Source organism: Mus caroli, chromosome 8 (genome assembly GCF_900094665.2).
Source record: "Mus caroli chromosome 8, CAROLI_EIJ_v1.1, whole genome shotgun sequence".
Taxonomy (NCBI): Eukaryota; Metazoa; Chordata; class Mammalia; order Rodentia; family Muridae; genus Mus; species Mus caroli.
Window position 1 is genome coordinate 72,455,269 of NC_034577.1, and position 18,003 is coordinate 72,473,271.

At 41.9% G+C, this 18,003-nt stretch overlaps 1 protein-coding gene across 1 annotated transcript in view; it reads right to left on the reverse strand.

Annotated features, from left to right (window-relative positions):
* Nucleotides 1-16,404: 16,404 nt before the first annotated feature.
* Usp38 (ubiquitin specific peptidase 38) overlaps nucleotides 16,405-18,003 on the reverse strand; it is a 32,314-nt gene continuing 30,715 nt past the window's right edge. The window contains exon 10 of the mRNA XM_021170325.2: nucleotides 16,405-17,647. Within this exon, the coding sequence (XP_021025984.1) occupies nucleotides 17,486-17,647 (162 nt within the window). The 3' untranslated portion in view covers nucleotides 16,405-17,485. The remainder of the gene's footprint in view (nucleotides 17,648-18,003) is intronic.

Consider the following 18,003-nt stretch of genomic DNA (forward strand, 5'->3'; position numbering starts at 1 on the left):
AAAAAAAAAGTATCAAAGAGCACTGGCTTCATTGATACAGCAGAGCTCTCCCCACAAGGATGGAAAATGCATGCCTTGGAGTCTCATTCTTTGTCCGAACAGGAATAGAAAACAGCCAGGTTCGTTAACTTTATTTCACTGTGTGTTGCTGGCTGCTGGCACAGAGAACAGAAGTGTGCAGAGCGGGAACAGAAACTTAGGAAAGATATATGAAGAAAACCTAGTAACACAAAGTAGCTGTTGTAACCTGCAAAAATAATGAAGGGAAAGTAAGGTGGGGGGAGGGGTAGAAAGAGGGAGGGACCTTAGGACTGGGACAGATTCAGGGTGTTTACAATGCATTGCAAATGTGCATAGAACTGTCCAAAATTAAATGCAGATAATCAAACCTATAAATATTTAGCTATGAACATACAGACACACAGTAAGCAATATTGTGGGGGAGGCCTTTTAAATAATTTTTATCAGTTAAAGTGAAGAACTTATTACATTTTTATTTTAAATTAAATTGTGTTAAAAACAAGGCCTATTTTAGTTTTTGATTATGTGTGTGTGTGTGAGAGAGAGAGAGAGAGGGAGAGAGAGAGAGAGAGAGAGGGAGGGAGGGCACATCCATATGCAGTTCAGAGAACAACTTGTGGGAGTTGGCTCTGGTTCTCTCTGTCATGTGTGCTCTGGGGATCAAAGTTAGATCATTAGACTTGGTGACCAGTGCTTTTGCCCACAGAGCTATCTTGCTGCCTTTCCAGTATTTAAAATATATAACTTTATAGAGTACTGTCTGATAATTCTATGCATGTGTCTGAAGACAGAGTCGGGTTGGTTAACATTACTATTACCTTAAACATTTTTTTTTGATGTGAGGTTTCAAATGATGACTTTAGAGTTGCTATTTAGTCAAGGTTGGCCTTGAACTCCTCCTCCCAAGTTCTTCCCTTCCCTTCCCAAGTGCTAGGATTAAAAAAAGCACATGCCCCACCATGCCTGAATACTACCTTATTACAATTCAAAATTTTAACATGTAATAGTTGGGTATTTTCTGGAGTATAGTGTGCTATATTAACACGTGTGCTGCTTTTTATGGCTGAGCAGCATTCCATTGTGTATGTATGGCACATTCTCTTCATGTACCTGATGGACACCTGGACTGATTCAATGCTTTTTTTATTATGAATAGGAAGACACTGCATCTGGGCACGGAGTCTCTGTGATAAGCTGATTCACTCCCTTTGGATAGACACTCACAAACTGGGCAAGCAGAAGCACATGATTACAGCTGTTTTTAGTTTCTTGTTTGTTTTTGTTTTGGTTTTTTTTTCTGTTTGTTTTGTTTTGTTTTTTTTTTGAGATAGGGTTTCTCTGTGTAGCCCTGGCTATCCTAGAACTCACTTTGTAGACCAGGCTGGCCTTGTACTCAGAAATCTGCCTGCCTCTGCCTTCTGAGTGCTGGGATAAAGGCGTGTGCCACTGTAAGATCCCCAAAGCTGGGCCTCTGCTCAAGTCCCCGGATGAGCTGGCCGGCACCCTAATGACTTGAGAGAAAACCACACCTGATGCAAACTGCAAGAGGTTTTATTATCAGCTAGCTGAGGATGAACTCTTTGTGCCAGGCAGGGCAGGGGAGTTCGACCCTGAGTGAGCAGTAACAGTAGGGGGCTTTTAACAGCTAGCTGAGGAATTGGGAGGAGTAGGGAGGAGTTGGGAGGAGTTGGGCTACAGCTCTTCTCTGCTGGGTGTCCTTGATAAAATTACAATTATCGCATCTCTGGCTGTAAGGCACAGAAACAAAAAGGCTTTTTGCTGGCTATAGAGAACAAAAAGCTTCTTTCTGGCTGTATTTTTAGAGATCAAGGAAAACAAGCTTGGGGAATGTCCGGGGGCTTTACCTTTCAGGGAGAAACGCTCTAAGTCGGGGTCTCATACCACCACACCCGGCTCTGTTTTTAGTTTCTTAAGGAATCACCATATATGTCATGGGAAAAACTTGTAAATTAGTTATAAAAGAACACAGATGTGAGGCTGGCAAGATGGCTTGGTAATAAAGAAGCTTGCCATGAAAGCTTCATGATCTGAGTTTAATTCCCAGAACCCATGAAGGTAGGAGAAACTGTGAACGCTGTTCTTTGAATCCTATACAGGCATTGTGGCATGTGCACAGCCATGTATATCACACACAGGTAATCTTAATAGATAGATAGGATAGATAGATACAGAGAGAGAGAGAGAGATATAATAAAGTTAGTAAAAAGACAGCTGTGGCAGAGATCTGCAGTCCTAGCACTGCGGGGGGTGGAGTTGAGAGGGTCAGGAGTCCAAGATCATCCTTAGCTACATAGCTAGTTTGAGGTCAGCCTGGGCTACCTTAAACAGAAACCCTGTCTCAAAGGGAGAAAATGTTTTTAAAAATACAAGAAAACAAATTACCAAGAGTTTACTATTGAGTTGTCTTAAAGCAACAGGAAATGTCAAGAGTTATTTCAGGCAATTTAAAGTGTTGATGGACGCTGTGTATAGTGGCACACAGCTTTGATCCCCAGCACTTGGGAGGCAGAGGCAGGTGGATCTCTGTGAGTTCCAGGCCAACCTCATCTACATAGAGAGTTCCAGAACAGCCATATATAATGCAATCCTGTCTTGAAAATAAAATGATGATGATGATAGTAATAATAATGATAGTAATTAATAATAATTAATAATAATGATAATTGTCATCATCTTAGTGTTCCATTGCTGTGAAAGTCTGCTGTGACCACAGAAGCTCTTGTATAAAGAAAAGCATTTAATTGGGGCTTGCTTATGGTTTCAGAGGTTTAGTCCATTGTCTTCATGGCAGGGAACATGATGGCACGCAGGCAAACATGGTGCTGGAGAAGTTGAGAATATTACATTCAGATCTACAGGCAGCAGGAAGAGAGAGCCACTGGACCCGGCTCAGGCTTTTGAAGCCAGAAAGCTTAGCGTGGTGACACACATTCTCCTGCAAGGCCACACTTCTTACTCTCTCTTGTCAGCAGCACTACTCCCCAATAACAAAGCATTCAAATCTATGAGCCTATAGGGGCCATCCCTATTCAAACCACCACATTAGTAGTAATGATTACAATCATAATCAGAATTAATTAAGTGTTGGAGGAGTTGAGGCAATGCCATCTCAATAGTGCTTCAGTTCATGGACTCCTTTGAACTGAGAACACTGGGCAGGATTCAAGCAGCTGCTTTCTCTGAGTTCTTCCTACCTGCCTCAAGACTGATCCTCTAAAATTCATCACCTAGGATACTGGAAGGGGAAACTGGAAGATGACACCATGCTCCGATGGACTGTCACCTCTTCTTCTGGAGACTGCTCTAGACAACTTGCCCGCTTGAAGGGTGTTTCTACCTTGCAAGACCGCCTTGAGCCCTAAGGCTTGCCCCAGCCTTAGAGAAACTGTCTCTACTGTGCCCTCCCAGCACCCTCAAGATTCAGTCCTTTCTCTGGTGCAGGGTACTGTGTAAGTTTGAATCTGACCCTATGGGGCCTTTTACTTTGTTTATTTTTCTCTTATAAATTTAGTTTTATGTGAATTTAATTTGTGGCTCAGCCAAGGAACTTAGGAAGGTGGTGGAAGTCACCGTTCATTCCCCTACCCTTACACTAGCTGAGAATTATGGAAAATAACATTCAATTGTTGACACCTACAACCCTCTATACCTGTGGGTCATGACCTACACAGGGGTCGTGACCTGCACAGGGGTCACACATCAGATATACTGCATATCAGAGATTTACATTACAATTCATAACACTAGCAAAATTGCAGTCATGATGTAGCAATGAAATAATTTTATAGTTCGGGGTCACTGCAAGTTGAATTTAAAGGGTTGCAGCATTGGGAAGTTTGAGAATCACTATTCTGTACACACCATCATTCTATAGTCAATTTCCATTCCCACTCAGACTATCTATGAATATTGTATGCTGTATTTACCTAAGTAGAGGAAGATTGTGAATGCTTTAGTCATGGAAAGGAATGACTGGAGATGTTTCCGGCTATAGGGGTAATTAGCAGAAGAGCAGTGAACACCCCTGGCCTGTATATTCCAGTTCTATTGGGAAAGCAAGGGCAGTTGAGGTGGGGGCAAGTAAATATTTTTTAAGTTAATGAGCAGTTACTGCAATTTCACATGACACTTCAAACTTGTGCCCTAGCTCAATTTCCCTTCCACAGTCAACATGCAACCTTTTGAAATACTTTTGCAGAGTTAAATTAGCTTTAACACATTTTAAAACATCGTTCCAAAAGGGCAAAGACGTGCTTTGGCTTGGTTCTGGCTGTCAAACTGACCCTATTTTCCACTTCTTTATGTCCACAGAGTTCTGTGTTCCAGCTCAGAGAATATGCTGCTGCTTCTCAGGGGGAAGTCACGGAAAGTAAAACTGACCCAAATCTAGGTATAGCCTCCTCCTCAGGGGACAGTCACCCTCGGTCACCTTTTTACTGTTAGTGTTCATTTAACAGAGTGGATGCTTTGACTGCCTTCCTGGGTCACTGCAACAGGCACTGACAGTTTGCTGGGCTCTGCCCTAGCACTTTCAGAAATCCAGATGCTGGCTGCGCTTTCTGGCCCCACCTGCACAAACTTACTACAGTGACTGCAGTCAGGGATGCTGTATCCTTTGTCTCAAATGAGCTTGGCTCTAGTACAGTTCAATTGCTATGGATGTCAATCTCCAGAGACTGGTGGTTGGTGGATTGCTTCCCTGTTCAGCTTCCCCTCAGTCTCCCCTGCCTCCTATACTACCTCCCTGCACTACCCTCTCCCTCCCCTCCCCTCCCCTCTCCTCCCCTCCCCTCCCATCCCTTCCTCTCCTTTTCCTTCCCTCCCCTTGTCTCTCTTCCCTTTTCCTATCCTAGTCTTCTCCCTCTTTCTGCCCCTCTTCTGGGAATGACTTCCCAAATAATTATTTCAAGTGTAAAGAATCCTTTATCTCAGACTCTGCTTCTATGAAACCAAACTCAAGACACTGCATAAAAATCGAGCCCTTTAGCTTATCAAAATCATCAAACACTTAAAATTATTCAAAATGTAGACAGGCAGGCACTTTACAGCCAGAGCTACATCCTCAGCCCTCTCAATGCCACGTTTAATAGGCCCAGACAATGACTTTACCTAGGGAAGCAAGCCTCAGAATTCAGCCCTCTTTATGATCCTAGCTATACGTGCACTGCATCCTTCCCAAAGCTTGAGCACCTGAAACTTCAGAGGGCAAAGGATGGAAGTGAACAGGGAGGGGACAGCATGGAGAGAGGAATGGACACTCTGCTTTTCAGGTTTCAACTTTAAGACCACATGGATGTCTAATTCTATACATTTTTAAAGAAAATTATTTTTAGTGGAAATAAAGACATGAGACTTAAATATATTAATTGAGACACCATGTGATATTTTTTACCCATTCGAATTTTGTGTAAGGCTTGTGGTAGGTCTTTCTGTCATCTGAAGCCATTTTTTTTTGTTTTTTGTTTTTGTTTTGTTTTGTTTTGTTTTTTCGAGACAGGGTTTCTCTGTGTAGCCCTGGCTGCCCTGGAACTCGCTCTGTAGACCAGGCTGGCCTCGAACTCAGAAATTCTCTGCCTCTGCCTCCCAAGTGCTGGGATTAAAGGTGTGCGCCACCACTCCCGGGTCTGAAATTTTTTCTTTATGGTGTAAGCGTTTAGTGCCTCTCCTGGCTTGTTAACTGTGCTGGCTCTACTGTGCAGCCTTGTCCAGAGCGTCTAAGCTCACAAGCTCTATGCTGAGCACCTTCCCCTGCACTCATTCCTGTTCTCCCAGCCTCCAGTAATAGATACCATGTACTATTTCTATATGAATTTCCCCTTCCCTTCCATCCCTCCAATCCCTTCCATATGCCCTAACTTTCCCTCTTCCAAATTCATGGCTTCTTTTTCTTTTTGAGACAGGGATTCTCTGTGTAGCCCTGACTATCCTGAAACTAGAGAACCGCTGCTCTAGAGGAAAGTGTTCTATGGGAAATTATATTTAAAAGATGGTTTACTTAACAATGACAACATTAATTCATGAAGAAAATAAGAGAAAGATCGAGAGGAAAAACCAGAGACTGAAAAGCTTGAGGTAGCATCTCCATCAGTTACAACATATGTTTGGTTCTTGACTCAAACTAATTGCCTGGGAGGAAAGGAAGCCAGGGTGAGGCCATGGGGAAGTCTGGGTGCTGCTGAAAATCTGATGGTGGTGAGGAAGGTGTTGGTAATTTTTTCATGTTTTAAATCATGTACAATTTAAACACTGATTTTTCAAAATAAAATTAAAGGTGACCTAATTTACAACTCAATTTGCTCACGTGACCGATCTTCCAAACACACTGCAGCCAAGATCCTGCACTGTATTGTGAAGGAACAACTCAGGAGGTGCTGCTGTTTCAGGAGACTTGCTCAGGCCACCCCAGACTGTGAGCTGAGGGTCACATTGGCCTTGCTGGACACACAGACAGCACCTCCTCCATGCAGGCCTGATTCGATTTTTTTTTTTTTAAGGAAAACTCTCTGGAAAACTTCTTTCCTACTTAATTCTAGCCATCCTTCTGCCTCAGGCCAAGAAGAACTTGGTTGTCTTGTTGGCTGTCTGCCATTGAGCGCCTACAGACAAGTGGCCCTATACCTCTGCCTATCTCCCGCTCCCAAGATAATAAGTGTCTTGGTTATGTCCCTATTGTTGTGCTAAAGCATCATAACTGAGGTATCTTTAGAAGGAAGGGCTATTATGGGCTTCCCAATTACTACAGTGGAGAAGTATGGCAAGTTTCTGTGTGGTGTCAGGTGTCAGGTACAGAATCCCTGTCCCCCCAGTGCCAGTGTTGGTGAAGTTGTCCTAAACTGAAGGGCCAGGTAAAGAAGCCGAAAGGAAGATTTCCATTTAACAAAAATATTGATATTCTTTGGAAGGCTCCTGTTGGCTAGAAACCACCCTCAACCCTTCCCTCAAAGGTCACTTACCTTGGGCAAGGGGGCCTAGTCAACCAGAACCACCCATATAGCGCAGATCCCCACCTTGCTATCCGATATAGAATCTGCTTTCTTTTCTGACACTCGCTCCCTCCCCAAGATGGCCTTAGCAGTGTGATCTCAAATAAATGTTTCTTTCTACCCATAGGGTGGTCTAGTTTGGTAATTTCTCTGCACTGCTGCTTATAGCAGGAATAGCTGAGAGCTCACACTTTAAACCTCAAAGGAAGCAGAGAGAACAAATTCTATGGCACAAGTCTTTTCTGAATCTCAAGTCCTGGCCCCAGTCACACAAAAACTCCAGCAAGACACGTCGTAGCCTCCTCAGAAAGCCACTCACTGGCAACCAAGTATTCAATACACAACATAAAGGACAACTGAGTCAAACCTCATAGTAAAAGAAGTAGAAATGTTTAATGACTAAGTGGTGCCTAGGATTGTTTCAAAATAGTTCTGGGATTAAGTAGATAGGTACTTGAATTTAGGGTATATACTTGTTTCAAACTACACAGAACCCCATTGATATGTACCCTTTTCATGCCTTCATGTATCAGCTAAAAGTTAAGTTTTAAAGAGTTGTGTAGCAAGTGAGATGAAGTGGAGGGGGAATAGGAGGGTTGGCAAAGTTAAACAGGGATTGGAAGAGAGAGCCTGGAGAAAGGGAACGACCATAGGCAGGATGTACCAGGTTTTATAAGCTAACAAAAAACGTAATTAAAGAGTGTGCATGGAGGTAGCCTACATAGAAGGACAATGCTGCTCTCAGAAGCCACAGACTTTGTCAGTGAAAAGCCCGGAGCCAACTGTGGCCAGGAAGTTTTCAGAGGCTGCGGGAACAACAGAGGCTATTGACGTTGCTGTTGGCTACCAGCTAGAACTAAATGATAAACACCCTTGTGCTGAAGACATACATGCTCAGGGTACATGGGCACAGAAAATACAAGCTGGGGTTGACCTGGAAGCGTCCACATTGTTGGCTAGCATCCACAGTGCCAGAAGTGCGGTACAGGTTACTGGAGGTGAAAATCCCTCACTAGCCTTAAGCAGTTGTGGACCCTGCAAACAACACTGATCTCCCGGGTGAGGCGTGCGTGCATGCGTGCGTGCGTGCGTACTGACGCAGCTGTGGTGCGACTGTTTGTTGATTAACGCCCCACCCCACCCTACCGACGTGGAAGTAAGTAGCCTGCGGTCGCTCTGCTTTTGGAGCCATTCCGTTTCCCAGACTCCACCGCACATCGCTTCACTGATCACATGCCATTTGTTTTCTGAAAACATCCTCACAGTCACACCCTGAAGTATGCTTTATTAGTTTTCTAGGTAACCCTCAATCCAATCAGGTGCTGTACGACACCATCATGTCTCCTGTTTCCTACTGTGCACCTCTGTCTTGTAGCAATGGTGTCTTTAACACATGTGGAGTCGATCTCAGACTTTTGTCTTTAAAGATTCTATACAGTAGGAGGGCCATCTCTAGGAACATGTGGTCGAAGCAAGCCTTCACTCACACATTATTATTTAGGAAAATCTTCAATCAGACTCTAGTGCTGCGTTTAGAAGGAGGGCACAGAAAAGCATTGGGAGAAGGCACAGACAAGGAGTCTCTGGGAAATGATACTCCACACACCCGATGTGAAGGAGCAGGAGACAGAGCAAGGTTCCGTAAGCAGACCCGGTGTATCACTCACTCCAGGCAACTTTCTCATTCTATGGCGTGTATATGTGGAGTGTGAGGGATGGGATGTCTGTCTATAAGAGTGACTGCATTTTAGACGGCCAAGGGTGGCAGAATGCTTGCCTAGCACATGGGAGGCTCTGGGTCCCATCTCCAGAAACAACAACCATTACAACAGGATCAATGAAAACACCAAAACTTCTCTTAAAGGCAAGTGAGAGGGCAAAAGAGAGTTAAGAGTAATGCTGACATATGTGTGGGTATGTGTATGTTGCTCCTTGCTTATAAGCTGTTTAAAGTTGTGACTAATGTGAGTCATGAGAACTATTATTTCCAAACTTATCAAAGATGATCATGTTATCATCATCATCATCGTCACCATCATCACGATCACTTTGGTGTTCATTTTAGCTATAAGTGAAAAAAGTAATATACTGTTGTCTAGCTACTGGCTAGTTGTAAAATTGCTTCTACCAGGACTAAAAGTCCAAAGGATAAACATTATTCAGGCAAAGAAATTATTTAGCAATATTCAGTGGAGATTCTCTTTAGCAGAACAATATGCTTATTCACTTTTCAAATTCACCCCTGCAGGTGTTAACTGATGCTGAGTCACCTGGACAACAGATATAGGGATTGTTAATGCTGTCATTGTGACTCAGTAGTTGATCTGGGAAGATAACTGACCGGATCATAGTTGATCTACTGTCTTGTCAGTAATACTTAACACATGCTTAGCTTGTTGTATACTTGTAAATGCCTAACTATAGTGGTTTAATATTGCATGCCAATGGAAGCAGAATAAATTACTTTTCCAGACAACTGCTGACCTAATTATTGAAAGCCAGCTTCCTCAATGAAGACTAAGGAGAATATTCCAGACAATCCCCAAAGAAAGAATCTAAGTTTAGCTTAGAATGTTTTCTTCTGATTTTGCTGGGGCTTAAGGGAAGATGGTCCAAGCTGGGAGGCAAGTTTTAAAATTTTATTAGACGTGTGTGTGTGTGTGTGTGTGTGTAGGCCATGTCATGCTTTGGGTGTCATGGTCTGAGGACAACTTTCAAGAGTTAGTTCTTCTCTCCTACCATGTAGGTCCCAACGATTAGGCTTGGGCTATTACACTTTGTGGAAAATGCCTTTATTTATTGAGTCATTTCATTGGCTGGAAAGGCAAGTTGTTGTTGTTGTTGTTGTTGTTATTGTGCTTATCTTAGCTACACCAAGGAAAGCAACACACCTTTGTCTACTAGCTGATCTGCTTATGAAATTGCTTCTGCTGTTGTAGAATCTAAGAGGGCAGAAAACATCCAGGGGAAGAAACTGTCCAGCACAGACCTACGGAGGCATATCATCAATTTCAGTGACAAGTTGGTTTTCCATGTTGTAAGTCTAGATCTCAACATTTTCCCCATTAACTCTGGATCGTGGCTTGAGAACAGATTGCTCCTGGCATTACCAAGTTAAGTTAAGCTTGTCTTTCACACCTGAAAATGGAGTTCTGTGGAAATAGAAGTTGTCAAAACCACGAGTATGATTTGTAAATGTGTCCTGGCTTAGCCAAGCACACACTGTGCTAGAGAGATGAAATGACTTCAGAGCTCTGCCCTGGAATGTTCTGTTGTTTTGATATTGAGACCATCTAAACCACAAGGCAACATCCTGAAAAATGCTCACCTCTGTTCTTGTTCATCTCAATAAACTTAGGGTCCTTGGAAGGGAGTGGAGGAAAGGGTATGATCCAAAATTAAGAAATAAAAATAAACTTCCAAGGAAGACATGGTGTTCTTTTGGGGTCAAGCACATTTTGTGAGTTATTTCCTTTATTATAGACATGGAAAGATTGAAAATAAGCTGCCAATAGCAGCAGCATTAAAAAGTAAGTTTATTGGTCTGCTGTGTTAGCCATAGCAAAGCTATCAATATCGTTTCTCTGTTGGAACTCATATATGGTCTAGTCTCTGAACTGAACTGGACATTTCTTGGAAGACAGGTACCTAGGATACTTTCCTTAAGCATTTTCATCTATTTCATAATTACAGAATTTAAATTACTTAAGTGCTTTATTTATTAAATATTAATTATTTAAATATGTATTTAAATAAATTAGGTTAAATAGGTAATTTAAATTATTATTTAAATGCCCTGATGGTGGACAAAATGGTAAAGGAAGTACAAAATGACAAAAGGTGATTAATTTGTCACCACCATCTAGAGTTGAGTTCTTTAAGGTGGGTAGCCACGAGCCTCATGAGACCACATCCTCTTAAATTGTGGCTAGTGCACCCAAGGGACTGACATGTTATTTAACTTACATTTAAGTGGATACTCAGCCTAGAGATTGCAAACAACTCTTCACTGGGCACTGACCTTTCTCCTTTTTCACTCTCTCTCCTTCCCTCCTCACAAGAGCTTGCCATGTAGCCCAGGCTGGTCCTGCACTCATGATTCTCCGGACTCAGCCTCCAAGTCCTTAAATTCTTCCTTCTCTCTATTTTTTTTTTAAAGATTTATTTTATGTATATGAGTACACTGTAACTGTCTTCAGATACACCAGAAGAGGGCATCAGATCCCATTACAGATGGTTGTGAGCCACCATGTGGTTGCTGGGAATTGAAATCAGGACCTCTGGAAGAGCAGTCAGTGCTCTTAACTGCTGAGCCATCTCTCTAGCCCCTTTTCCTGTAGTCTTACACCTTAGGAGGCTTGGATCAAAAGAACTGTCAACTGTAAACTCTTTTGAGTTTATATTAATAAACTAAGCACCAATAGGAACAACCCAGCAAATGAAGAAACAGATATAAAATACAACTACCACACATTCCAGAGACCGTCTCTGACCACTTCTTCCTCAAGGGTAACATCTTACTCTCCGTAACAGATTAACATTTTTTTTTTTTAACTATAAGGAATGGGTTGTGGCTTGCTAGCTCCTGGTTTGGTTTGTGTTCCTATTTCTGTGTGGTGTGGGCCTGACATACAACAGATGTAGGATGACACCCCAAAGGCTGCACATGGACAGTGGATTTGGACTTTCTAAAGCTCTCCTTCCCTGGACAGTCTTTAAACCAAGTGCATGGCCACAAATGAATTTCTGGCTCTCTGTGCAGGTGTAAGTTACTACCTGGTGGCATTTCCCATCATCCTGAAGACCTTTGCTTCACACAGAACAAATATCAGAGGAAAGCTGTTTTTTGTCCAATGCTATCTATGGCTTGGGTGTAAGGTGCCCATGTGTTTGGGACTTGATCCCTAGGTGGTGGTATTCTGGGTGAAATGTGGAGCCTTTACAGGGTGTAGGAGGAGGAAATGGGCCTGAGTAGAGACAAGCTTAAAATCTATAGGCTGGTGCCACTTGCTTTTCTGTCTCTGCTTCCCAGACCTCAGAGCTGAGCAGTCTCAAGCTTCTGCCACCAGAGCCCAGAGCCATCTGCACACAGGCCTCCCCTTCACCATGGCCCACACTGTCAAGCTAAGTCAGAGCAAGTCCTTCCTTTTTCAGGGTGCTTGTTCTGTGTTTGCCATCAATAAAAACAGTAACTAATACTTCTATTTCCCTGGCTACATTCACTTGGAGTTTTTCTTTCCAGGTTTTACAGATGTCCTATAACCGCCTTCAAGCTTGAGTGCTCTCTAGACAGCACCCAGTCTTTGAGTCAGAGGTTTTCTGTAAAGTACTCTGATAAGTATGCTACTGACAGTTTGCCACAAGCACTCAAGGCTGCCATAGTAGCATAAAAACTGAGTATGTAAGTCAGCAGGGACTAGTGTTTCAGTTTAGCTTCATGCAAAGGTGGCCTGGGGGCAGGAGAGTCTGCTGACCTTGGATTTCTGTATGTTCTCCTCTGTGTTTAGGGTTTTCTCCATCACTGCTTCTAAGTAACAAGATGGCGTGAGCTTAGTCTTAGGCCTCAGTTAATCCTTGGATCTTCCATTTCTCTCTACATGATTTCCTTTACATTTAAGTTTCTAGTTTGCAGCTTCCCTCTTTTCCATTCATTTTTTTGGATCTAATCGGTTTTCACTTGTGAGTGGAAACATGTCTTCCTGACTTTGTATGATAATTTTGATCACTATGAATTTATTTTCCTCAATGTTTATTGGATTTTGTTCTATTAGCCACACAATAAATGAAGTAGAATCAGACTCTTTCAAAGTTTTCCCTTCTACTGCTAAGCCTTCTCTTCCTTGACCAGGAACTAGTCATGGAAAGCAGGGAGAAGAGTAGAGGGCAGCAGGACTAGGCCCACTAGAAATGCTCCATGGGGCTTACCTCGAGCCTTTACTAATGTGTGCTCTGGGAAAGTTCTATTTCCTTCTGTCACTGCTCCTCCAGTTTTGATTATCAACTGATTTTTAAGACGTGGAAAAATACTCATTCTGATGTTTATGGGCAAACGCTCACTATGCAGCACACAGACAACACTTAGCATTGTAGTAATTTCCTAGAGAAAAGCCTTAGGAAGAAGGATTAATACTCCCACCTTGGCCCCAAGCCCTCAAGCAGCCTTCTTATTAAAACTGCATCCTCAAATGCAGATGCCCAGTGCTCACATTAGTCTGGATTGAGGGAGGCCTGAACCTGGAGTACTTAAAAAAAAAACAAACAAACAAAAAAAACAAAACTTCCCAACTGATTTGTGGTTTTTGAGACAGGGACTCTCTCCATAGCCCTGGCTGTCCTGGAACTCCCAATGTAGACCAGACTGGCCTTGACCTCAGAGATCCATCTGCCTTTGCCTCCTGAGGGCTGGGATTAAAGGTATGGGACTGTACACCCAGCTTCTAAGTGATTTTAACATTAGTGGAATGTGAAAACAAACAACAAATGAAAGCCTATGTTTTCATACCCCAAATCAAGCAGAAGGGTGTGTGTGTTGCTGTGTAGTACACAAGGCAAAATATATCAAGAGGAAAAACAACTGCAGGCCATAACAGACATTGAGAGAGCTGGCAATACACTTGGCTGACTTCTTAGATTCTATTTTTAATGTTAAAGCCACACTGGTTATGTAACATCGGGGCTAAAGGTTTTACATAACAACTTCTGAATGCCTGAAACTTAGATTGTTGATTTTATAGAAATGTCAGTTCTCTTGTCTTTGAAAATTACTTCTGTATGAATTTCTCTTTGCCTGGGAAAGTTGCAGTTTAACAAGCATTTTTTTTTTTTAGCACTGTTTACTGTGTATCCTTTTGTAAAAAGAAATCCTCTATTCATTTTGAGGTCCATTCATTTCTAACAAAGGACTTGGTAAAATAATTAACTTTCATTTAGAGTGTTTTCTAATCCTGACTTATCAATCAAGTTAAACCTCCATTACATGATGTCACCTGAGACTTATCCTTCCTCTTCCAGATGATGTCCCTCAAGCTTTAGTAACTTCACACTTCTTGGGTGTTTTAAAACATAAATAACCTCACCTTTTGCACCTCAGGAATAGTTTCAGAAATCCAAACTCAACAGAAACACTGTACATAACAGTGAAATATATAAAGCGAATTTAAGACTTGACTTTTTTTGTCCCAGGCTGATTCTGAACTTCTATGTAGGTGACGATGACCGGAACTTCTTCCTAATCCTCTTGGTTCTACCTCCTAAACACTGAGATTAAAGATGTGGACCATTAAAGACTCTTTTAAAGATGGGTGCTGGGAATAAAACCCAGGGATTTGTGCCTGCTAGACAAAGCACTCTGCAAGCTGAACTATAGACCTCAGGCCCTACAGAATAGCATTTTTGAGAAAAGACGCTACATACAAATCTTATTGCCTTTGAAACACTTCCTTAAAAGTGCTCTAGAGTATATATATAGACTATACTATGTAACGTATACATCTTGAACAAAAGAAATATCGAAATGGTGACTTCAGGTAACTGGACAAGTTGTACCATTTTTTATTTTTTTAAATGGTGCTGGGCACAGAAAAAGCATCCAATCCTCATGTATAGTAGGACAGCACTTAAGGGCTAGTATGTGAAAAGAAAATATTTCTGTAGATAACACCATCATAAAAGAACAGTTACATGAGCAGAGAAAACCACACTTTTCCTCCTGCCGCGCGAATGCGTGTGGGCGGGTGTGCTTGTGCCACGCACAGCCTGTGTGTGGAGCCCAGCACACAGCTTGTAGAAGCTGGTTCTCTCTCCACCATGTGGCTCCTAAGGACTGAAGTTAGGCCCTCAAGCCTCACTCACATCAAGCACTGTTTTTACATAGACTTATCTCATTGGTTCTCCAAATTACAGATTTAAGAATCATTTTTTTCTTCTCAGGTGTGATTTAATGAGCTGCTTGAAACTGTCAGAAGGATCTCAGTACCTCTAAGACACAATGAGTGAGTATTGTGTCTCTACCCAATGATTCTAATGACATCTGAAGTCATAGTTTCTGGCTATTCAAATGAGCTTGATGAGTGAGCCGGGACCATTCCTAGGAGTCAGACATTATCCCACCCACTAGTGGACCTATTAGATAGACTTGCCAGCCCTACATATATTTTTTTTCTTCCTTGCATATTATTATCATTAGGGAAAATATCTAACTTTTTGCAATGTATCAAGAGACATCTTTTAGAGGCACGGATCTACATGTGCAGTTTTACCTTTTGGTTTCTAGTGAAGCCTGTTCTCTTTAGCAGTAATGGGCACTTTCATTTGAGCTGATTGTCTTCAACAGAAATAACAATGATCCTCTGGTCACCCTTAACGTGAAACGTTAGCAAGAGTTGTAAGAAGCATGGGACTGACATGGTGGCACAGGAGAAGACGCCGCCTTGTGTTAGTGTAAATAAGGTAGCAGTAAGTACCAGATATGAGGGCAGAGCAGTTCAGCTGGGTGGACTTCTCAATGGGGCTCCCTCCAGTGCCAAACATAGTAAACCCAGCAAGCCATTAGTGTACTACATTTCTGATCTTAAAAGAAAGCCCTTAACTTTGGTATTGGTTAGTCAATGAAAATTTGAACAATCCTAGCATTATCACTAAAATTTAAACTTTCTCATATGCAATTCAATACTGATTGACACATAAAGCCCTTGAAATATTTGATAGTCCCAGGTAAAGCTGGGGGCTTACTGCCTTTGTGGATGCTCTAGAAGCACCAAGTGTTGACTGAATTATCAATTTCAGCAAATGCTAAGACTGACTCAATTTGGTTACCATTCTGCCTGTGGTTTACTGTGGTAATTCAGGAAAGCACCCTCAGGACTGGCAGAGGCCCACAGGCTCACTCACTCACAGGGAAGAGCAACTGGCATTCATCAGTAAAGTATTCCCAGCTCTGAAAAGCCTACTTTCTGAATCCTCCTGGTAACTGGAGACAGGTCTGGGGGCAGCAGGATGAAGATGAGGAGCTGTTTTTAATCACTGCCACAAATGCTTGGGAAAAAGATAAACCTTAAGCCACCAAAGACCATTATTTCCTTAAAGTGTTTTCAAAATAAATGTGACTGATCTTCAGAACAATACATGGGCATGGCTATGCTAAAATGGCCAGGAAGACGGATCTCTGGGACAATGCTTGAGTACTATATAATCAAGTCCCAGGAGGACTGACATGTTTCCAATTTCCTGCCACAATACACACACACACACACACACACACACACACACACACACACACACACCTTCCACCTAAACACCTAAACTCCCACCTACACTCCCACTAAACAGCAAACACCCCAGGACCAAAAAGGAAAACCAAAACAGGACAGTAGGGATGTGGGGTGTGGCATTTTAATATTTCATGAAGCAGATTATATTTTATGTGTAAGGCATGTGTCTCAAAGGAAAAAAATCCAAATATACAACTCTAAAAATGTTATCAATGTTTAATGTGAAGATTAAGTAACAAATCAATTAAAGATTTTTTACTTAAACTAGCTTCATTTCCTCCGAATTTTTCTAAGAGTTAGAAATTTACCATTACACTTACTAGTTTAGAACCACCAGATTTTACTTCTGAAAAATCTAATACCTTAAAAAATTATAATTTTAATGTTAGCACAAAATTCCTTCCTAACGCTTTGTTTTAGAAAACTTTCCGCCGCAGCCAAAGAGAACCTATTTTTGAATTACAGTACTGCAAGGCACATACAGAGACTCACCTCCTTTAAAACACACAGGAGATACACTCCCTGAAACAGGATTTTAAAGTCCTTGGACAACTGGAAATCCTACAAAGTTCAGTTAAAAACCCTGCCCTCCGGCGTCATGCACCTTGTGTGAATTCACTTGCCAGTGTGTAAATGACACTTGTTCCTGAATCTGGAGTGCAACTCGGAGGACAGCAGAGACAGCAGCTCAGAGACTGGCAGCTGGGGTGGAAGGTGGCATCGCCTCCAGAGACTCACCATCTCTACTATTTTCAAAGACTTGAATTTAATATTGGGGTAATTATACCAGAAATAAGAATTTCATTTTTCTTAAGATATATCTAGCATCAATTCTTGTATAAAGAATGATAAGTGAATTATTTTGTTCAGTACAACTGAAAATACACCATTTAAATCCTTCTACCAAATTTAATGCAGCTTAATTAGGGAGCAGGTATGCCTTTTCCTCTCAATACTTGTGGCCAAGCATGTCTAACCATAACTGCAAATGGAAGTTTAAGAGGTAGATTTTTTTTTCCATGATGTATTTTTGTTAAGAAAATAAAAACAACCACTGAGTGTATTTTCTCAAAGTATTCGGGTCTAATGAAAAGAAAAATAAAAGATAGATATGCTATAGGTTACAGCCTGACATTTTAACAGCCACAGTATTGATGTTTTGTGACCAGATACATTTTCAGTTCCTCAGGGTCAGAATACGAGTCTGCCCACTGTATTGAATCCTCCTCCACCCCCTCCACCAGTTGGCCCACAGCTTCCTGGTGGGTCATTGTCATCAAATCCATTGGGTCGAAACGAACAGGAAGCAGATGCAGCTTGCAGGGCCCGGGCTCGAGCATTCAATTCTTGTTCCTAAAATTAAAAGTAATGTTTATAAAATTAATTAGCTAAGTAGAACGGAGGAGTATGGCACATACACGCACCTTCTCAGACTGTGTTAGTCTCTACCAAGCAGGCACACTTCATTTAAAAACTCTGACACCAAGACATGCACACGTCTTTAATCCTAGTACTCAGGAGGAAGAGACAGGCAATCTTGGAGGACAGCCTCGTCAACAGAGATTTCTAGGACAGCTAGGGCTACACAGAGAAACCCTGTTTGAAAAAAACTAAACAAAATAAGATAGAATAAAATAAAAACTGACATCTATCTTTGCTATCTCCCACTAAAGTACATAGTTACCTTTGGAGAAAACAAGGCAGAGAGG